This window comes from Osmerus mordax, chromosome 26 (assembly GCF_038355195.1).
Source record: "Osmerus mordax isolate fOsmMor3 chromosome 26, fOsmMor3.pri, whole genome shotgun sequence".
NCBI classification, from domain to species: domain Eukaryota; kingdom Metazoa; phylum Chordata; class Actinopteri; order Osmeriformes; family Osmeridae; genus Osmerus; species Osmerus mordax.
The window spans coordinates 4,923,877-4,946,938 of NC_090075.1; the positions used below are offsets into that span (position 1 = coordinate 4,923,877).

General features: G+C 43.0%; 1 protein-coding gene across 1 annotated transcript; it reads right to left on the reverse strand.

Annotated features, from left to right (window-relative positions):
* Window positions 1-1,830: 1,830 nt before the first annotated feature.
* si:ch73-60h1.1 (calcium/calmodulin-dependent protein kinase type IV) lies at window positions 1,831-14,133 on the reverse strand. The gene is made up of 11 exons (XM_067229862.1): window positions 13,880-14,133; window positions 11,226-11,304; window positions 11,080-11,142; window positions 10,836-10,918; window positions 10,122-10,194; window positions 6,128-6,218; window positions 5,777-5,851; window positions 5,438-5,513; window positions 4,852-4,978; window positions 4,349-4,501; window positions 1,831-3,795 (listed from the first exon to the last, which is right to left on the reverse strand). Exons 1-11 carry the CDS (start codon window positions 13,984-13,986, stop codon window positions 3,268-3,270), a joined length of 1,455 nt encoding a protein of 484 aa, XP_067085963.1. The 5' UTR covers window positions 13,987-14,133; the 3' UTR covers window positions 1,831-3,267.
* Between the last annotated feature and the right edge of the window lie 8,929 nt (window positions 14,134-23,062).

Consider the following 23,062-nt stretch of genomic DNA (forward strand, 5'->3'; position numbering starts at 1 on the left):
TGATCCAAGGATCCACAGAGAGTGACACAGCTGTGTATTACTGTGGACTGGGTTACCATAGAGATGGGAATGTTAAAAGGAGACCGTGAGGATGAGGGCCTTGGCTTCCCGATTTTGTCACTCATAAATATGTTTGATAATAAATGTTGACTGAAATGTTCGAACATTTTCGATTGTTTTTCTTCTGCTGTAGTTTTGAAGTCTGATTCAGTCAGGCTTCCGTCATAGAATGCACCTCCATACAGTGGTACAGTTGATAGTTCAAATGTTTAACTCGGCATAAAGGCTTGAACACAATTCTCACAATGAGTAGTTAACTAATTGGAAACCAGCAGAGGTAATTTAACTGAGTTACAACTCAAAAGACAGATGATGATTGTTGTTCTGGCCAGAATCATACTGGATGGCTTCCTAATAAGCGTACATCTGTTTAAGACAGAAAAACAGGAAAGAACAGTTGGTACGTTTTTTTCTATCCTCCTCCTAACCGAATAACTGATCTACTTGTTTTGAGCCTGAGAGACAGGAGGCTCCTTTGGGACAACAAAGCTGTTCCACCCCAATGGTTCTGCATGTTTTCTTTTAATTGAGAAAGTCCGCTGTAAAAGTTAAGAGGATCATAGATAGCATTCAAATGTGGTAAGTAAACTAAAGGCCAATGCTGATTTGCTACATGAGTGCGTGTGCATCTTTGTCTATGTGTCTGCGTGTGTGTGTGCCAGTGTGCACGTGTCTGTATGTGTGTGAGTGTGTGTGGGGGGGTGTTTGAGAGAGGTTGTGTTTGGAATCGCTCTAGTTTAAGAAGAAGGGGCATAGGATTGGATAACTATCCTCCTTGCTGGATTCAGAACAAGAGGCACCTTTTCTTCTCCCATGTAGTGACTTGAGCCACTCTGCGAAAATGACAACAGGAAGGTTGGCTTTCACTTTATTACTACTGAGGTAAGCTTGTCCAATAAATAACTCACATCATAGCATCATTTCATATTATATGAATAGTTCAGATATTCTTATTCTAATGATAAAATTGTTTTCTCAGGTGCGTATACAGCAGTGAGCAGACACAGAAGGAGGCATTTTTCAGTACAGGGATCGAGCTTTTTGTGAAAGGTAACCTTTACTAAGGAAAGAATCATTGTGAAAACGTTTGGACTTCCAAAGGTAACACCTCAAATATTTCCCCCCAAAATTAGTTTTAATTTTGCTCTGTCTGTTATTCTCAGGTTTACAAAGCACTGATCCCTCTGTAGTCATCCTGTCTTCGGTGGACGGTAACCGTGAAACCACCCCAATTCTGGTGTGTGTTCTCAGTGGCCTAGAGCCAATGCAGGCAGACATGACCTGGTGGGTCAACGACACAGTGGTGGACCCAAAGCAAAACACTATTCTGACAGCCAGGGAACAAGATGGCACCCACACTGTCACTGGTATCTGGAATGTTTCTGCAGAGGAGTGGAACCCCAGCAGTAGCTATTCATGTGGAATCAGGAAAGCAGGACATGCGTTTAGGAATGGGACCCAATCCTCTCGGTGTTTTGGTTTTAGTTAAGTACAATATCTGGAAGTATAATGTTGTACTTTTACATTACATTCATGTATGTGGTCATACTTTTCCCTCCCAGAAGGCCTATTTTAGGTCAGTTGGTAGGTAGGTAACTGGCTACAAAATAGCATTTTTAATTATCAGTGGCCTGTTCATTCTCATGCCTAGTTTCAATGAACTGTCATTCAGGTCACATTACATTCAAAAGCCGGTGTTTGACTTCAAAATCCACATTTTATTCCTTTTAATATCTGTTAACAGTATCTACCATTGTAAACATGTGCTGTTTTTAATATTTATGCAGAATACAGAACAATCAAATCTGATTCATTGGAATTATTGTGATATGATAGAACATCCAAAAATAATAGAACTTTACACTCGCCTATAGATTCCCCACTCTTTATATAGCTATGATTATTGGTTTCAATATTCTGTCTAAAATATGTTCCAAAATAAAGTACCTTTTTCATCAAGAAAACAGGAAATACTGAAACTACATAACAAACACAATATATTTAACTACAACTGGGTTTTTTTCACACTAAATAAATATTTTGTGCATTCAATAATAATACTAATAAGCAAAAATCCACTTTACACATATCCTTCAAATCATTTCTACCTGTGTTATCATGTCAGCAATATACAAGACCTACTATTTGGCAATGTTGGAGTTAGTAAGATAATGCATTCCAGAAAAGCAAATGTGTGCCCATTAAACAGAAACTTACTCAAGGAAATATGAAACCGTTTCATTTTGATTTCCAACTGTTTGAAACTGGAAAAGCCCTTTGCTTATTATAATGACGTTTTCTCCTCAGAAGTGTTTGCCTGGCACTGGCAATATCATTTGAGGGGCGGTTTGGGGAAACGCTCTGTTTTGCTTCGTATATATTCAGTAGTGGTGTCTCTTTACAGAATCTGCTATCACAGGTTGGAAGCGCCTGTACAAAGAGAGGTAGAGAGTGTGGTGGAGGGTGAGAAGGGTTGGATTAAAGGATTTGAAATAGCTGTTGACTTGTTGATTTTGATATTTACAACAATGACTGTTATTTTATCGCCGTTGTCTGTTTTGATTCAAACCATATATAGAGCAAACATTAGGTCAGCATTTACAATAATTGCAAAGTAAACATTTTACAATACATCTTGACTATATTCGTCAGCTCACAAATACAATATATTTACTACCTGAAAGCAATGAGGTGCAAGAAGAGGATTATATATTTGTATTCATGAGTTTGCATATGAAGTCAGTAGATTCCAACATTTATTAGTAGAAAGGTGCAGAGCATACAAAGTATGAAAACAGTCTTTTCAAGTTGTCCCTAACGAAAACCTTTCTCCTGGTCAACCTCGCCTTGAAAACAAACGGAAAAGTAGATAAGTTAAAGCAGGTCAGGTAGGCAGCAAAGTGGAGACCGAAGTTAAAAGCTAATTTACTGATCTATTTTACATCTCCAACTCATCATCTCACACAATGGACAAGTTATATGGAGGGATGTCAAATCAGTCGTTTTTTCCAGATTATGCAGCCCGGAGGAAGGTGAGGTGTGTGACAAGTCAATCAGTCGCCCAGCCTTCTTCTTCAACACGGTCATCATTTCTCTAGTCATATCACGCAAGTCTCTGCAAGACTCTACAGCACAACAGCATTAGCTGCTGAATCCACCAGTAGGAGTTCTTGAATGCTTGTAACTTGTGTCTTTGGAACCTGTCACTCACTGACACTGGGCGGTCTTACTGCCAGACTCCACCCCCACGACATACCCATTGCTGATGCTCTTAGGACTCGGGGGCGTGGCCAACACCTGAGCCGTCTCACTTTTCGCCACGGTGTCCACAGACGAACAGCTCCTCTGGGGTATCCTGGGTCGTACCAACGCCGTTTTGGGGATAACCGAATTTTGCCGAAGCCCGTCTGGCTTGAGGGGGGGCCTGGTGGGTGGTGGGCACCCGGGGGCTCCCCCCTTGGGCAGAGGGGAGGTGGGCGGGGCCGGTTTGGGGCTGCGTGGCAGGAGGGAGCATGGTACGGACTGGTTCTGGGAGCCCAGGACCTCCCCGTCCTCCTGGGTCCCCTCGGTGGTGTCCTTGGCCTGGCTGGCCTCTCCCTGGGAGTCCGGGGGGGCGTCCTGCTGCATGCTGCTCTGCCTGGAGGTCTTGTCGGAGCCCGGGATGTCGCAGCTGTCGGTACGCCGCCGGGAGCTTTCGTGCATGCGGCTGGTGGCCACCACGGCTTTCATGGCAGCCTGGGGGAGATACACACACACACGCACGTACGAACACACACATACACACACGGCACGGACACGCGCGCATGCACGTACATACACACGTACATACAGGCCACGTACGCAGGCACATACACACACAGCACGCACACACAAACATACACACAACGCACACACACTCGGGTTATTTTCACAGCTGTGTACTGGCCTAATGCCATTTTTATGTGATCATAAGAGATGAGTGGCAAGCACATGTTCAGAGAAAAGATAAAGGAGCAGCCAATTTATTGAGGCAAATACATAATTAAAGTATGAGGAATAATTTGAAGTACACTGAATCATGCACATACATATGCATGTCTAGAAGGAAAAGCACAACACACAATCATATTAACTATTATTGCCTGTCGGTGCCTATACTTGTCAAGTTTCCATTTCATATCGTGTGATGCAACCCTATTAGATTAACATCTACTACACCCATAACAATATTGTGTATTTCGACATGTAATTAGATCTTGTAATAGTCAAAGTGGAGGCTCTCCCTCGCCCCCCCCCCCCCCCCCCTCACCTTGAGTTTCCGCCGGGCGTTGAACTCCTGAAGCTTCCTCTGTGTCGTGTCCATGTGGGAGAAGCGGGCCGCCTTGCCCAGCACCCACGGGTGCTGCAGGGCCTCCTGAACGCTGAGGCGTTTGTGAGGGTCCTGCACTATCAGCTTACTGACCTGGTGACACACAGGGTGGAAATACAGGTTTGAAAATGTTAAGCCTTGGAGAAAGGGCTCATTGACTAAAGATGTACGTGTTGTAGATGCTTTCACCTGTATTTATTTTTATTAATATGTATATGAGCTCATTGACTAAACATAGTGGCCGATATCTAGAATAGATAAAGGAAATAACTGCTAATCCTAGCCTTCAAAGTATATATAATATAGTTGTATAATCATTATGAAATCAGAATTTTCTTAAAGAAATGTTCTAATATAAACTTGTATAACATTTAATGTTATATAAGCAAAAAATAGCTGTCAGATCAAAGCCTGTATTTGAAGTGAAGACATGGCCGACCTACCAAATCCTTTGCGTTGAGAGAGACGTCATCCCACCAGGGGGAGACAAACTCATAATCACAGTTGAGGATGCGACTGTACATGTACTGGTCTCCCCTTGGGTCAAAGAAAGGCTCAAACCCACAGAGCCTGAGAGAGAGACAGAGAGAGACAGAGAGAGAGAGAGAGAGAGAGAGAGAGAGAGAGAGAGAGAGAGAGAGAGAGAGAGAGAGAGAGAGAGAGAGAGAGAGAGAGAGAGAGAGAGAGAAAGTGACAATAGAAATTGACAGAGAGAGAGTGAGAAAGTGACAGAGATTAGATTTGTCTTCCCAGTTGATTTTTAAAAATACTCACATCTACTTTCTACTAAAAGGTACTGGAAGCTTCTGATAAGAAACCGCAGACTTCAGATCAGGCAATGAGAAACAGAAATCAATGCATCCGGAGAATCAGGAGAAAGGGGAACTCTAAGATGGGATCAGATCATGTTTGATAATGTTTGCGGTGAGAAGAGAAGCTCAGTGTGTTCCCAGCACATCCTGCACCAAGCTCGCCCATGGTGAGGACAGTACGTCCAGATCAGGTTTCCGAGTGTTTTGTCGCACTCACAGTATGTAGAGGATGACTCCCACAGACCACATGTCCACTTCGGGACCGTAGGCATTGCCTCGGAGAATCTCAGGAGCTGAGGGGAGATGGAGAGCAGGCTGTCAGTTCCCACACAGACAGATGAGAGCTCCGCTGACTCACGGAGCGCACCCCACTATCCAAACACGCATGATGTAAGAGTAGCAAACCGACTTGAAAAACATGCAGCTCAAACAACCGACAAAAAGTCAAGAGATAGGTACTGTTGTATAACACTAGGGTAACTGCAGTGCAGCTGCTAAAGCACTGCTGCCTCTACCACACATTTCTCCAATTCAAATCTTTCAGTTGGGAACTCACCACAGTAACCAGGAGTGCCACACACTGTCTTCATGGTGACTTGCTCATCAATTATTTTGGACAAGCCAAAGTCAGCTGGAAAGAAAACCGAGATTTAATTAGGAAACTTGGATAAAATCGCTACCTTCCCACCACTTTTTCCAAGTGGTGGGAAGGTAGACTTGTTACATTGCCACAACGTTAAAATTCCCTCAGGTTATATGCTTTGAACTTTCTGTTCTAATCAATCACAATTCATGTTTTGAATTGAGGTTACATGAATGAGAATGACTACACAATTGAATGACATTACAGAATGACTAATTTGATAAAAGCATTGCTCAAGGAGGTATCTAACAGGATGAGGTTTACCAATCTTGAGGGGTGCATCCAATGACAGGTCAGCATAGAGGAGGTTCTCTGGTTTGAGATCACGGTGCACCACTCCATTCTCATGTAAGTACTGTCACCAAAACACAGAACAATGACACAAACACAGTCAGTGGAAAGCGGGCCGCTGCCATTTATATTTCCAGTCACTTTGACCTAAAGACCCTGATGGTATCACTTACAGAAGATGACACACACAAATGGAGGCCGACTCAGCGCAGCACTTTGAACAACTATTTTCCTGTTAAGAACAACTATCTTCCTGTTAAGAACGATTTATTTCTTGTCTCTCACATGGACCTGGAGCTGCCCTTATTGGAGACTTTTTTGTCAAACTCAACAGCAAAACTAAAAGGTTGTCAACCGCTCCTCTATCCAACAATAATAGTTATGCCTATATTTAAGATATAAGTCAATTTCACCAGGTTAATAAACTCTAACCATTTGACTGTAGGTGTGTGTGTGTGTGTAAGGAACTATTTGGAACAGAATTCCTTAAAAAATCAAGTGTCTAAATGTCCTTAGTGACTCAATACATTTTGAAAACCATCCATCCGTCCATTTTGAAAACACTCCAGAATGTAACTGTCTGTGTAAGAACCCAGAAAGGTGTTGAGTGTGTGCTGCAGACGTGTAAACAGGATGACTGATCCGTGCAGGCATCAACCCCTGCAGAGCAGAGCGGGAACAAGATGGAGCCCGCTGAAGGAGCTAAAGAAGGAAGTGAATTACTGAGGGACCTGAGGGATTTGACTCAATCAGGGCACTGGCAGGATTAATTGAAACTGTAAATGAGCATCCCCATAATCCAAAATAGGACCCAACAGATGGGTTAATTCGAACAGCTCACAAGATCTCCCACTGCTCTGTCGCAAGACGACAAAGAAGTCCTCTCTCTGTCACTCGAGAGAGTTTGCTGTCTAACTTGATTTGGTTTCTGCTTCCTGGTCATTGGGGTCTAGCATGTTGATCATTTCCTGATGTGTTCTGGGTTTGGTGCACATAAATCCAATTATAACATTCTAATGGTCTCTAGACATGCCTAAAGGATTTGTTATTAATCAGACAGAAAATGCAATTGAGCACCGATTTTCCTCCTGACTAGGGCAAAGTCCACGGACCATATTGTGGATTCTATAGCCATATAGCCTACGTTAACATACCAGATTCTGTGTACTGCTCATCGGGGCATTGATTAACAGAATCTGATGTATTTATTCAGGACCGGAGGACTGCCTGGAGGTGCCCAGGAGGAGGCTGATCCACCTCTGCTCCACTGGCCATTTCACAACCCACCACAACCCGAGAGGAGCCATCACAATATTTGCCCGGTTTCCAGGGCGACCCTCTCTAAGTCCAACCTCTGTCCTCCTGCTCACCCACGCACCAGTAGGGGGGCACTCTCGTCATTACCGGGCACTTCCCCTGGCCGCACACGGACAACGGACACAGGGAAACTCATTTCGGCAAATTAGCAAGCGATGCTTCAGCGAGAAAGCTCCGTGGTTAAGCCCCAGGTCTCCCATTAGCCGCCATCCATGCTAAGTGGCCGGCTTGACTGCTATTAGCACTAATGGAAAAATATTCACTGCCCGCATGCCTCCTATTGATGGTCCCCCCAAGCAAACCTTTTGAACCTATCTCTCCTGAGATTCTCTGGCGGTCTGTCTGGCAGTGCTAGGGGCTGTTAATCACAGAATCATCCTCCATTAAGGAGAGGTCTGCCGGTTCACTGTATCTGGTCGGGGAGCCTAAAGTACGCCTGCTATGACTCATTGCTGAGTCGAGCCGTGTTAATTGCGTTTGTGCTCAGAGGGTCTGGGCAGATGTGGCTTTTTAACAAGATGATACACACACAAAAAAAGGCGAGCAGGTCCTCGGAATACAGTGTGCAGGACATTGAGAGAGAGAGAGAGAGAGAGAGAGAGAGAGAGAGAGAGAGAGAGAGAGAGAGAGAGAGAGAGAGAGGGTGAGGGAGTTTTAACCTTGATCTTGATGATTTATTTCCCAGGCCCTAAGGATGAATCACACCGACTACACTTTCGGTATACACGTGGGAGGATTTGTGGAAGGCGCTGGGCTCTGCTCCAGGATTGATTTACAGTATCTATAGGAAGGATTGTGTTTGCAATCAAATTCTGTGCGTCGTATGTAAACAGTTGGAGCACACCTTCTCTGTGTGCTTTCTTGCTGTGATGAAATGTGAACTTCAAACGCAGGTGGTCACAAAATTCTGAATCCCAGCAGGCTTCGTTCTCAATGAAATCCAAGTATGGGCTAGGATATGTGATAGGATACAGTACCAGTCAAAAGTTTGGACACATTTTCCCATGGGAAAATGGTGCATGCAGGTTGGAGTTTATTTACAAATCCTATGTTGTAAGTTATATACAGAATGTCGGGAACATAATTAGACACTCGGTTCTAGAGATACATAAAAACGAAGAAATAGCATCAAGTGTTAACCTGCTCACCTATACACAAGCACCTGAACAAGCATCTACTGTCTCAAATTCAATCCGCTCCGTCTTGCTTTGCACCACACATCATCACAGGCACTAACACTCAGAATTTTAAAATAACAAACATGGATTAAAGTCCTCCAGTGTTAAGCATGCTTTGGAAACCAATGCGCACATATGGCGGCCACAGCAGTAGGTTTATTGTCACAGAGGAACGCTCTTGTCAGAGCTGTTACGTAACTGGCAGCCCACATATCTGCTGTCGGCAGCGTCGCTTGGTCAGAAGATTAAAAGCGGGGGGGGGGGGGGGGGGGGGGAATTGTGATGGCTCTCTGAGAGGATTATTTCACACTTGTAGCTCATCAAACACACATACACGCACACACGCGCAGATACACGCACACACGCGCAGATACACGCACACACGCGCAGATACACGCACACACACGCAGATACACGCACACACGCGCAGATACACGCACACACGCACAGATACATTCACAGATACACGCACACACACACAGATACATGCACAGATACACGCACACACGCACAGATACACGCACACACGCACAGATACACGCAGATACACACGTCCGCCTTTCCTCCAGCATGAACTGATGACATCTGACCCACATCTACCACTCAGAGAAACATGCCGCTATCCTGTGTGTTTGTGTGTGTGTGTATGTGTGTGTATGTTTGTGTCCAGCCAAGTCTCAGGCTATGCCCTGGGATTACAATACATTTGTATTTCAAAATAAAGGCTCTGACACTAATCTTCTGGTTGACATTCACTTGCCATTGCTATGCTAACTCCCAAAAATGATGTTTAGTGGCATTTTCTATTTGATCATTTTCTATTTTTACACTTGGATATCATTCAACTTAAAACTCTGTTCTACATTGCCAAGGGGAGATTGGGCATCTACACAGTGGTTACACACACATGCCTTCTGCAAAAATCAAATCTCAAGCATTAAACTTTGCTGTAGGGGTGATTATGTTAATCTGAAAAACTATGGAATGCTTGTAGAAAACACGCAAAATTCCATGAAATAATCGTGAACAGACAGTCAAACGTTCTGTGGCATTTCGATCCCCTAAATACAATCGGAAGAGCACATATGACAGTAGTAAACCGTGTTATTTTTAAGATTACCAAACAAGGGCAGCTTAGCCAACATGCAGACCACGCTCTCCAAATGGGGCCATGGTGTATATGTTCAGTTTGCCAGCTTCTCAGTGGTATTGTGGCTAAAGTGGTGTTTCTCCGGAATAGTTTCTAGAACCTACCCAGTTCAAGTGCGGTGAGGTATGGTAAGCTCTCGTTGGGCAAACTAGTGGGTTCGAAAATGCGACAGTGATGCCTGGTGGATAGCCAGCCACAGTAAAAGATCCCCCACACCCACAAGCCCACAGCGTAATGTCTCCACACAAAAGACTTCATCCAAAATGTCAAGGCAACTGGCTGAAGGCTATTGGCCAGCAGTCCCTCGAGGTCATTATCTTACCGCCACTGCCTCCAGTATCTGCTTGATGACGTGGGCTGCGTCCCTCTCACTGTAGTAGCCCCTCTCCACAATCCTGTCAGAACCAAAGAAACACAGTCACAAGCTTGAACGGTGGTTAGTCACCTATTTACCTGACTAACCATACACCGCTTCGAATCCGAGCCCTGTGGTTTGCTTGGTGGATGGATTGTTAACTAGGTTTCCAAAATACTGCACACACATTTCATTGATTGGTCCATCTGGGAAACAGTTTGCTACACTTTGGAAGTCTTTGGACTAACCAAAAATGTAATTCACATTTCCAAACGGTGTTTCAGCACTCAAAGTAAATTCCGGCAATGTACGACCACAATGAGCACCAGTGACTCAGAGCTCACTGCGTGGAAGGGCAACATTTACAAGAGCTCCACAGATAGGCTGGAGTTTGCGTTGTAGTCCACCACAGATCTCGTGTCTGTCTCCTGGCAACAGCCGTGGGGGTCATTCCAAATTTCATTTTCTGTTCCCTTTGCACTCTGCATCTCAATAACATCTGGGTCGTAAATTGCCGCTAATGATGAAGAGGGGAAATGGAACTGTGAGATTGTGGAAGGGAAATGGCTTCCACCTTTGCCCAGTACGGCTGAAAGCAATTTTGTCATAGATGTGGGAGTTGAAGTATGGTCGGGTAGGGTTTGGTATGCGTGTGAGGGTGTATTTTGTGTTGTTGAGGACCTGTCGAAGAGTTCTCCTCCGGTAACCAGTTCCAAGATGAGAGCAATATCTGTCTCCGTCTCAAAGATCTCCTTTAATCTGATCTGGGAGACACAACACACAGAGAAACGTTATGACTAGGCTGGCGTCATCGATTTAGACAAAATTCACATTCAGTTTTTCCGTGTTTATGAGCAATGTGCACTTCTGTTGTGTTTACACGGCACCAGTAATAACACTGTGTAACTAACGTGTGAACACTTACAATATTGGGATGAGAAAGACGCAACAAAACTCCAATTTCAGTCCGTACAATTTTCTTGTCAATCTGCAATGGAGGAGGAAAATAAGCTCTACGGATGTTGTTTTGATGGGGTTGGAACAGATGACTGTAAAATTGCAGATACTCACAGTCTTCTTCAGGACCTTAACAGCATACGGCTTCTGAGACTGCTTCTCCTCACAGCGGAAAACCACAGATGTTGCCCCTCTGAGGAAACACAAACAGGATTTTGATATGAACATGTATGAAAGGCGGTATTGCATTGACAATGTACAAAATTGTCCTTATCAGAATTATTTGTTCGTTTAACATCGACAAAGAGGATTCCATGATTTTTTATTATCTATACTACATCCATTTACTTCATGTATCAAAATGACATTTAAATACACAAAAACACTTGAAACCTTTTAGATTACCAACTGCTTATTCTAACTCTACTTCATGTACTAGATAAAGTGGGTCATAAGTAGGCTGTAATGTGCAGCCAATAAAGAGTCACTATTAAGAACCATTAGATAGCCTTATGATAAGTTCTCATCAATAAAAGGAATGGAACCTCCATGTAGGACATTATTGGTTAACGAAAGCTATTCAGAGCACTGACACCATTACAATGGGGCAGAGTAAGCAGAGCACTAAATCCAGGCTGAAAACCATGAATAATCTGATACGTGACAGGTCTGTCTCGTGTCATCCCTGCTTTTAAATCTACTATGAAATCTGTGTGTGAGGCCCTGGACAAATGTACAGTATATCTTCATTACTGTGACCTGCTTGTCCACATAGGCACTGGCTGTTTGTGAGTGAGTTGCCTAGGAGAGCTCAAGAGCTACAGCGTTTGCGGAATCTGCATTGTTACGCAATCTCCTTCTCCTGGTCACATCTGAAGAACTGACTGGTTGCTCATTGGTTAACAGTACACCTTTATCAGAAGTGAAATCATGGCTATGCACCTGTGGTTGGTACTGTATAATACTGTTGGAGATAGAGGTGTACTTAAAATGTGCTATGAGTTACTGGTTGTTTCAGATACTCCTGTAAAGTTATCAATCCTTACATCAGTAGTCGCCCATTATCAATACATTATGTATTCACAAAAGGTATATCTGGTATTGTGTTGTGGCTGCTAATTGACACTTAACACTGTCAGACAGTCCATGCCATTCTAGAATTAGGTAGACAGAGTCTGCTCTGGGGGTTCCATTCATTAAAGCCTCTATGGTTGGAATCTACATTTTCTGAAGAGGGCTATTTAGAACCAACTATCCATGTGGAACCCTCTAGAAAAATAGGTTCCAGATCAAAGGTGTTCAGGTCAGTTAGGACCCTTTTCCTATTCAAAATTGTTTTTGTATACAGTATAGTATGAAAATGGTTGTCTCTAATCTGAGAATGGTTTTAAAGTTTCTCAAATGGTTCTCCTAACTTTTACTCTGAGAGAATATCCCTCCTGACCCAAATACGGTCTTAATCATTTTGGTGTATGGGTTCAAATGTACTAACTGGAAACGTTCATACTGAGTTGCCTCTTTGGCATTAGTTACGCATGTGACGTTTCCCTGAAGCAAACGTTCCACTCAGATTTGTAGCCTGTCCTGTGTTGGTTATGAATCACTCCATCTCCACCTGTCCTAATGCAATCTATCAATCCCACAGCTCCATGTTTTACCCTCGTGACTGTATATCTCCTAGACAACCAGGACACCTCTCCTTTAACAAAAAAAAAACATAGACCTGGGAGCCCAGGGAAACTAACTGCATGCTAGCTGTTACAGCCTGCCGAACCATCCTCTTGTTTACTCTGTCTGTGCCGCAGTGACTTTAACGTCAATCACAGATTAGGATTACGTGCTAAAAGTCTGATTCTGAGAGCACGGCAGTTGTAATTCAGCACTTTACTGCTAATTCTCCCAAACATTGGCCCTACATTAGAGACATCGCCAGATTTGTCCTATTAAGCAGGATGTTTGGGAGGAGGCTTATTTTTCCACTTACATCTCAGACCACTGGGAACAGTGCACCTCCTTCGATTCACACGTCAAATTAAACGAGAGAAAGAAGTGGGGAGCACGTCGAAAGCGTTTTAAAAGTGAGAAATTAAGACCTGGTGGGGTATAGAATAATGCTTAGTGTGAAATGAGGTGTTTGATATTGTGTTGAGTAAAAAAAAATCAAAGGCTTGGATCAGAAGAGTGCAACAGGAAATGTTATGAAACCTTACTAATACCAACACAAGCTGAACAGTGTACACTGGCTTTATAATATCAATTTCATTTATTCCATTTCCAAAAATTGTTCTTATAAGGGTTAAACATCATGTAGCAGAAGAAAAACAGTTATTTAGTTTTTATCACCCTTTGTGGTATCATTTTACATAATAGTTCATGTTGCCTTTTTGTTTTTTTTATAAAAATATTTACGGGCCAGTTTTCTGGATGAGCCCTTCTGGTTTACACTAGCCAGATGACGTGTTGTTATGTTTGCCAGAATCATCAGATTATTCACTTATTCACAAGCGGTATGAACGGTTGAACTGGACTTTCGTTATAACCCCAAGTAGTGAGAGGTCAGGGGTCATACATTGTAGTCCATGGTGGGAAACTTGGGAGGACAGACCACAATAGCTGCTGGCTGCAGCCCAGTCTCCACTCATCAACAGATAGTCTAAATATGAGAAAAACATAGACTTGTGTAACGTGCAATGAACGAGTGTTATTGCATTGCATGTTTATGAGTTAGACGACATCTCTTTACCTACAGTAGGCTAGTTGCTCCTTACCTTCCTAACTCTGAGCCCATGGTATAGAATTCCTCCACGGTGACATCTCGTCTAGAGCCGTCCACCCAATATTCCACAAGGCTGGCACCAGAACGTGAAGTGGGCATGTTGGCCCCTCTCTCGCACTTTCTCTCACACACACTTGCGCGAGAGGATTCCCGAGAAGCGTAAACCCTCGACTTTCCCTCTTTTTAAGATTGAAACGTAATGCCCAGATTAAGTAAATCGAGGAGAATGCATAATCTTGTTCAGCAATGCCCCATGCCACTGTGCGCAATCGTGATAAATCTTTGGTTTGTTCAGTCAATATCTACAAATTGGCTGCGCTTGGTTTGTGGCAGAATTTGTTATAAATTCTGCTGTTTTTGTTACCCTCAAAGAGCCCGTCGGTGGACATATGAAAGCAGATGGCTCAGCCAGACCTGGGAATTCTAAAATAAATCATTTAAAAACAATCCAATTATGTTTGGGCTTTTTTTATATATATATATATTACTTGTCCATGCACGGATCCATTTGGGCAATCTGAAAATATATTTCACTTGAAGTTTATTAGGCTATATCCAAAATTGTCGCAGTTTCCATGGGGCCTCGTTGTATCAGGTGACAAGTCCTCAAGCCTCCGCTTTGATTTTCAGCATCAGAAACATAGGTATTAACAATAACCGGCGTGGAAACAATATTTGTACTCGATAATGTAAAAAACGAAGCATCTCAGACTATTCGATTATAGCTGTTTGGTGTCGGGAAGGCGAACGCTCCATGGTCCGAAATACAAGCGTTCACGATACGAATCCAAATAAAGATCGATCGGTTACCAGTCTGTGTTTATTGTTCCAAAAGAGCAGCAAATAAGCTAACAGGCTATTAGCTCACAATAGGAACGACTACTGACGTTAACGTTCATCCAAGGCTCCGTAAGAATATCTGTAGTTTATTCGCTCCATCCTCGGCCTTGGTGGGTATAAGGCTGGGATTTGGTGGTTAGGGTGGTGTATTGGTGTTGCTGGGGGAGGGGGGGGGGCGGCAAGGGATATCTGTAATCTCAGTTCCACGCCCACAGATTCCTCCCAATCCGTCGCATTCAGAAACAACAATCTAAACTGCAATTGGAAGTCAAGCACTCAATCTAAACCTTGTAACGCATATACAATACAATCCCGTTCGGACGGCTTCGATTCCGGTGCAGCCTACATTCATAATAAGGGTCTGCCTGGAAAATCCCCCACTGCTTTCGACGGAAGCCAACATCTGTCCGTCTCTTGCTCGTGGTGTGTTTGTTTTGGTTTCTCGGTCGCAGAGCATCAGGAAATCACCTCACCATGTGTAAGGAAGACGAGCCTTATGAGCGATAATCGAATATAGCCTCCATCAACTACAGACATTTGCTTCCGCCTTCCCTCCACCTGAATCAGCACCCTGGACAGCTACCCATAAAAAAAATAAGGGCAGCGTAATAGCAACGTGTGCCTTTAAATTTCATTTGCTTTCTGTTGCAACATATCCTAGGTATGTCATAGTTTTGTATGTAGACACTAATTTGATCATTTACAACACTAAATCGATACCTAAAACGTCCCATCAAAAAAGCATACACATCTGGGTGAACAGATCATGTATAATCTACACATTGAACAATACGATACAGTAGTCACTAAACCTGTTTCATGATTTTGAGAAGTTGAAATGTAATGCTAAAATACACCTTAACAGCAGCAATGTAGTGCTAAGGAAAATTAGCCTATAATTCTCAAGTCTGTGTGTGTGTCACTCCCATGGGTAAGTGACATTTGCACTATAAAAGTGTCACAGGTGTTAATCCATTGCTTGTCCGTATTCAAGATTTGACCTTGGGTCTTTTAACCTACATCCACAGAGAGCAACTGTCAGACACAACTAATCAAGCAAAGATCGGTCTCATGCGCATGGTTTTCATAATAGCCTGCGTCTTTAAGTGGCCTGGTTTGACTCAGACCTTTTAACCGTGCACAGACCAGTTTTACCAGATGATCTGGCACATGGCTGTAATCGGACTCAGGGCTCTGAAACATGGGACAACATTGGAGGTTTCAGTTAGGTGAAGCATTGTTTGAAGATCTGCAGAGCTGACGGAGTCACTTTAACCCTTGTGCTGCCTTCGGGTCACATGACCAGAAGGTTCATAACGAACTATCGTTGTGTTTACCCAATACAAAAACAAATACAATAATTTAATTTTAACCTTCGCAATGTGGGAGGTCTGCGACAGCCCAACGGTTAAAAGAAAATGCTTCACTTTGTTTTTGTATGCGGTAAAGTTGTCGCAATACGATGGTGGGTCTGTCATCAGTCATTGACCCACCCACTGACCCGAAGATAACACAAGGGTTAAGTCTGTTCCCTTTAGAGACAACAAATATTTAAGAAATTAAGAACAAATTGTGCAACCTGGGCTTCAATGTTTCATTTCCTGTCCACAATGTTTCTGGAGTTTTACAGTGTGTTTTAAAAATGTTATTCATTCACGGGACACTTTTAGCCAAAGTAGTGTACAGTAGAGGGGGGATTTGAATCTGCAACCTCTTGATCTGCAGTCAAATGCTTTAACCACTGAGCTAAACCCACAAACTATGTTAGCTCTATACACCGTGAATACCACTTGATGCCAAAGTACTCCTGACGACATAAAATCGTAGAACATTTAACATTTGATCAATTATAATGACGGCCACTAGATGGCAGCAAATACCAAGAAACAGTTGAACCAGAGCGAACGCCTCATTCTTCTAACTCTATGCTGTTACACTAGACAACCTCAATGATTTCACCCTCCCCACCCACTCCCTGAAGACGTTGCTGAAGTAGAGCAACATCTACAGCAATACCACACACTTCCCAGAGGTAAATCCCAGATGGCAAACTCTTTGTTGCCTGAGAGTTGCCTTGGAGATTACATCAATACCGTTGGAACTTTATGGCTCATATTCCTGTCATCAGAAAACAAACAAGAAATCAAGCACTTTCTGCACTGACACATTTGAAACTGTAGGCCTAATCAAACCGGGATGTAACAGCAATCCACAGCATGTCATGAAATAATCAAATAAAAAGATAACACAATGAAAGCAACTTATGGTGAGTGTTGGGGTAGGGTGTGGGGTAGGGTGAGGGTTGGGGTGGGTAGGGTGTGGGGTGGGGTAGGGTGAGGGTTGGGGTAGGGTGAGGGTTGGGGTGGGTAGGGTGTGGGGTGTGGGGTGGGGTAGGGTGAGGGTTGGGGTAGGGTGTGGGGTGGATAGGGTATGAGTTGTGGGGTGGGGTAGGGTAGGGTATTGTGGGGGGTGGGTCGGTAGGGTAGAGTAGAGCAGAGCATAGTCCCCATTATCTCTCCATCATACTCCCCTTCCCGCACTTACCAGCATGTTCTACTTAACAGGATTTTACAGCTTCATAAAAACCGTCTGAAAAATATTGATACCTCTAATTGACAACAGTGTATTGTGGAGGCAACTTTTGCAAGCTTACTGGAACCATCCACTGCAATTATCTATATGGTATTTGGTGAATTAAATGACTGTATTTTTCAGCCCTCTGAAATTGCACCGGCTAATTTGACATAATATAGCTCATGTGAGATTTGTGCAAGCTTTCAAAATAAGGGGAGAGGGCCTATTACTGTAGGCATGGACATCTCTGGGAAAAACATGTGATTATCTTGCTGTCATCATACATTTTCAAAGGCCATTAAATGGAATCATGGTCTCTTTCTTATTACATCTCGGGGCAGCAGCACCTCGGTATGTTTCTGACGTTTAATCTTTTGTCAATCGTACTGGCACTGACTGTTTGGGTGAGAATGATACCATTACTGCTGTTCATTTCACAGAATTACATATAAATTGTCCTTTCCTCCACTTACTGACATTCAAATGTTCACTTGAACAAAAGTTAATCAAACAACTTTCATGATATGCTAAACACATTTTCAAACATTCCGTACTGAGGAAAATAACAATTGATTATTATTCAGGTTTGTAAATGAAGGTTTTAATTATATAAAATATATTCAAACCAGGACAGAGTTTCATCATCTATAAAGATAAATTCACCTTGCAATTAATTATTGTGACCTCTACTGCACAAAAGTTGTTCTGTTTGTTTGCCTGTCATTTGGGAAGGACAATTCAACTGGTTTTCCTTCGAGAGTGTCAAGGTCACATTTTTCTCAGTGTATTATGGAATTAAATCCATTAAAACTACTGCAAACTTTTTCATCCAAATTCATAACATAACCCTTTCTCCATTTTGTCTAGTGTGTGCGCACGCACAATTGTGCTTGTCTGTGTGGATGTGTTTGCCTGAGTGCATGTGCTGTTTAAGTGTGTGTGAGTGCATGCATGGGTGAACTTGCGTGCATCCGTGCATGTGCGTGTGCACGTGCGTGTGCACGTGCGTGCAGAGTGAGCGATGCCCTCTCTCCCCCCAAAGGTGATCAAGGTTAAAGTAAACAACACTGTGTAGCTGGGGCCGTATTTGAGTTAATTGCTGATTTCACAGTGACTGCCCCCAAAATAAACAGGTAATGACACCAGATGCTACAGTACCAGTTCCTCTGTTCAGACTAGGGGGCACAGACCCTCCTACACGTGACACTAATGGCTGACTGAGCAGAGAACTGGGGCAAGATGAGGTATTATTTGTTTTCTATGTAACACACAATGAGCAATTAACTCATGGATTATCATACTTCAAAGATGGGTGGTGAGTTTGTGTAGGGGTTAAATTGGCAGATATTAGATTGAGGCTCGTTGGCCTAGCAAGGCTGAATGAATAAGGATATGAGGAAAGTTCGAATATGGAGTAGTATGTGGGGTATTATTCTGTATGCATGCCTAATGTATGGAAAAACAAGCATATTTCATGCAAATCAAACTTACAATAAAAAGGTACACTTAAAGTACTATTTATTCACTATTATGATGATCAATGCATTTTGCAATACACAAATTAAAGGACAATTTGAGTTTGGTTCAACAGTGCCAATGAACCTGGATGCCTAAAAGAAAAAAGGCCTGTTTCGTTGATTAGCCCTCAGTATGTGGTCCAGCCATTGTGCAGGCTTTCTGAATATAAAATATATATATATATTTCCTTCTATCTACCGACTCACAAAGACCCCCCTCCCTTTTTTTCTCTGTCGGTTTGAGTGTTGAAGCAAGTGTAGCGAAAGCTAATTAAAACCCACAAGTGTTTCATGTTTTATTTCCATGCATTTAGGCTTGTTGGTGTACAACACTGGTGAATAATGAGCATACGCAAAGCGAGGAAATCAATTTTCCAGTTATGGGAGCAGAATAAATAGAGTCGGTATGGTAAACTAAATTAAACACATGCACACACACACACACACCTGAGACTTCCTGGATAATAGGAGCTCAGGTCCATTAGAAATGAATTGCACAGCCTGCCACCTAGGAAGCTAGCGGGCCACCATACTCAAGGCTTTTTTATTCATCTCAATTTCATGACACTTAGCAAAGTACCTTCATCAAGTGCAAGGTTAACTCACTTGAAAAGCACCCAATGAAGGTACTCAATGCTTACATAGGTCTTACCAGCTCTAGATGGAATTCCCAGCTGGATCCTTGTAGCCCTCAGTCACAGTCTGTATCCAACACCTTGCGGATATCCACCGCATCTCTATGTTGGCATTGCTCTAGAGCTTACTGAGACATCCTAGTCACCCATTAGTGTAGTGCCCCAATGATTACTCACCCTCCTACACATGAAAAGATTTCACGTTCTGGCTTAACAAGATTCTGACGGTGATTCAAGCGACTCGAAGGTTATTACACGATCCAAATAAATCTACTTTCCAATCAGTCTCACAGCATTATCTTGATGCTACCTCCAGATAAACGCTGATACTACAAACATTCACTTCCTGTTTGGAGTACGCCGCTGAACTTCGGGTGTCTTGTGTAATACAGTTAAATCATTAGAATAGGGGAAAAGGAGAAGGAGGGGGAGAATCAATTTGGTTCTTTAAATTGTTTACAAATCTCGCAGCGACAGGCAGCCTGACGAAAGCCGCCCGTCCCGCTGCTTAGAGAGGAAAAGCAAGAGCAAAACAGTCCCAGGGTGAATTTGCATTTATATAGTTTCCTCCATAAAAATCACACAACACATTTTTATCTTCATTAGCACCTAATAAAGACGGCCTATCAATGTCGATTCCAGAATATTAATAATATCCCAGTTGTGCGTTAGCTGCCACGCACACAGATGGGATAGCACGCTAAACCCAGTGGGCAGAGTCGCCTTTATTAAAACGGTCAACTTGCCGTTTCATAACCATTCACTTGTAATGGCATACATACCTTCATGAGGCAAAGCACGACAATGCTTTCGTCCTATTTTCTTGAAGGCGGCAGTTGGCAGACCTGTCACCTCATCACCTTTCTTCATTCTTATGACTATAGGCCTAGATAATATATGTATTTAAATGTAAGATTCATGACATCCAGTCATGCAATATCCTTCATCTTAACAGTTTGGAGCAGTCTGTCATTCCTGGCTGAAGTTGACAGTTTGCCGTTTCTCCCTGTTCCCAATTCCCAATCATTTCATCAGTGGCTGAGCACACACGTGCAGGCCTAATAGTCTTATTTCCAAAACAGAAATATGAAGTAGCCTAGACACAAGCCATAAGCCTTTTTTTCTTTAAATTTCATATAATGAGAGAACATCCTGTTTACAGAACTCCAAAGTCCCAGGGTACCAAAGAAGGACTTGAGAAACCAGGTTCTGTCATTTCACCAGCTGTTCAACAGGTGCTAAACACAGACCAGGGACCTTCTTTGGCACTGTTGGAGAGATTATATTATATGATGGATTTGGCTTTACGAGGAGAATTACTCTAAGCCGCACCATTTACGTTGCAGGTAACAGATGGAGCTATGTCATGTTCTCTATAAACTATATTTCATTTCTCCAAGTGTTTGAAATGCTATGCTTTTAAAAACCCCAATGGAGAAGTACTATATATGTTTTAGTTATGTGCTGTAAGCTTCATATTTCAGAGGCATGGTAACTTACAGTACTGTAACTCCACAGGTGTGAAGCGATCGGATGAATCTGACATGTGTGTACTGTAGGGGGGCTGTATAGGCCAATTAATAACCCTTTTCACCAAGCTATTATTTTACATTACTTTATTTACACACCAGGAAAACAGCCCTAGACCAGACAGGTCTTATGTCAATTCATAATTTATTTCTCATAAGTGGTGTCTGGTTTAGTGCATGGAGTGTCTGTCTGTCTGGGGATGAAAGGGTGGTTCTGGGTATCCACTGGAGTCTTGGCTTTCAGCAAGTTTAAACAAATTAAGCTGACAGGACAGAAGAAGGCCCTGAAAATGCAATTCTTGCTGTGTTACGGGACCATTTGCAGAGTGGAAAATGACATTGATTGGCTTGATGTTGGATGAGAAACACCCCCAGAAAGTACCCCCGCGAGACATAGAACGAAGCCCAAACAAGAGATGAGAAACTCAGATTACCGCCAGGCTCTCAGTGCCCCCTCGACGTTAGTTCTGACCCTGGTTGGGCTTCCCACTTTTCGTGTGTTAATTCGCACCCCCACTGTTTCCACTCCGAGCTGTTGCAGTAGCACAATCGCTGCATGTTTTTGTACACGTTAAGTAGGCTTCGGAACTTCTTTTTTTCCACGGCCATCCTTTTGTAGTGCGATAGGGGGAAACATCATATAATCACCGCTACTTTGCATCAGCGCTTTGAGGTAAATGGTATATCTGATGGAGGCGCCCCTGCATAAAATAGTTAGGTCACGTCCTCGCCTCTCTTCTCCTGCTCCTCTGGCACTTCTCCCCAGCTCCCTGCAGGGTTGTCCGGTTTGGTATTGATCGTCGCATTTAGTCGAGTTCTTAGGATGCCTTTTAACATTTTTTTTCTCTCTCTCTCCTCTCTCTCTCTCTCTCTCTCTCTCTCTCTCTCTCTCTCTCTCTCTCTCTCTCTCTCTCTCTCTCTCTCTCCTCTCTCTCTCTCTCTCTCTCTCTCTCTCTCACTCTCTTTCACTCTCCTACTCTCTTCCTCCCTCTTTGGATGCTGCATCTGAGTCCCATTGGTATACACACCACATTCTAATCCACTAACAATGGTATTGATTATTCTGGATACACACATAGCAAAGGGAAAGGTTTTCAACAGACAAACTCCTTTCCAATTTTGGATGATTATTTATGGGACGGGGAAGCACAGGGCTGGTTGGACATGTTTACAATCTATGACATGCCTGTGTTTTTCAAGGCATTGAGGGATTTTGATGAAATTGAAGCACCCCCCCCCTCCCCCAAACAAAAACAAAAGCAACTTTGTAGATAATGAATTGAATTTCACTTGTGAGGCACTGTGGGATACTTTTAAAGAGACATGGAAAAAGGCTTTGACAGCTATTTGTTAGCAAAGAAAAAAGGCAATATGCGTTCAAGATGAGTTAAAAGTACAACTAATTTTAGGAAACAAACATCAACCAGAGAAAGAAAGAGCATAAGCAAAATTCTGAAAATAAAATCGGTATTTATTAAATGTCCTCCTGTCTGTTTTTTTCACATTACAATATAATGGCTTTTTTTGTGTGAAGAAAACACTGGAAAAAGGGAAAGTGTCATTGAAGAGTAATCTCTCCCATCTGGTTCCTCACATATCCTCTGACTCATATATTACCCTCATGGTTCTCTCCCTCTCCCTCTCCCCCCCCCCCCCCTCCCCCCCCCCCCTCTCTCTCTCTCTCTCTCTCTCTCTCTCTCTCTCTCTCTCCCTCCCTCCCTCCCTCCCTCCCTCCCTCCCTCCCTCCCTCCCTCCCTCCCTCCCTCCCTTTCTCCCTCTTGCATGCTCTTGTCTGGGACTGAACCATCGGTAATTATTTCCACTGTGGCCAAAAGATTATCATCACCCTACTGAAGATAAATGCAAGTTACATGAAGGAAGAAAAAAAAGCATTTGGCCACAAACGCAATTAGATGGTGAAAATGACCATTTGGAGAAAGTCCAAATGGAACGATCTGGCGGGGCGGTTCTATTGGTGAAGCATTACAAAAGACTCATTTTCCTTGTGATGTCTTTGAAGAAGCGCAGTTGACAAAGTAAAGCCTTGGAGATCTGAGGGATTCAAGATCGTCAAAGGACA

Bases quoted from the DNA above. Each gene is read 5' to 3' on its own strand.
- si:ch73-60h1.1 (XM_067229862.1), bottom strand. From the start codon at position 13,986: ATGCCCACTTCACGTTCTGGTGCCAGCCTTGTGGAATATTGGGTGGAC. The intron at 11,143-11,225 runs GTGAGTATCTGC...CCTCCATTGCAG, and splicing joins TTAAGGTCCTGAAGAAGACT to ATTGACAAGAAAATTGTACG. The intron at 4,502-4,851 runs GTAGGTCGGCCA...GTGTGTCACCAG, and splicing joins CTCTCAACGCAAAGGATTTG to GTCAGTAAGCTGATAGTGCA.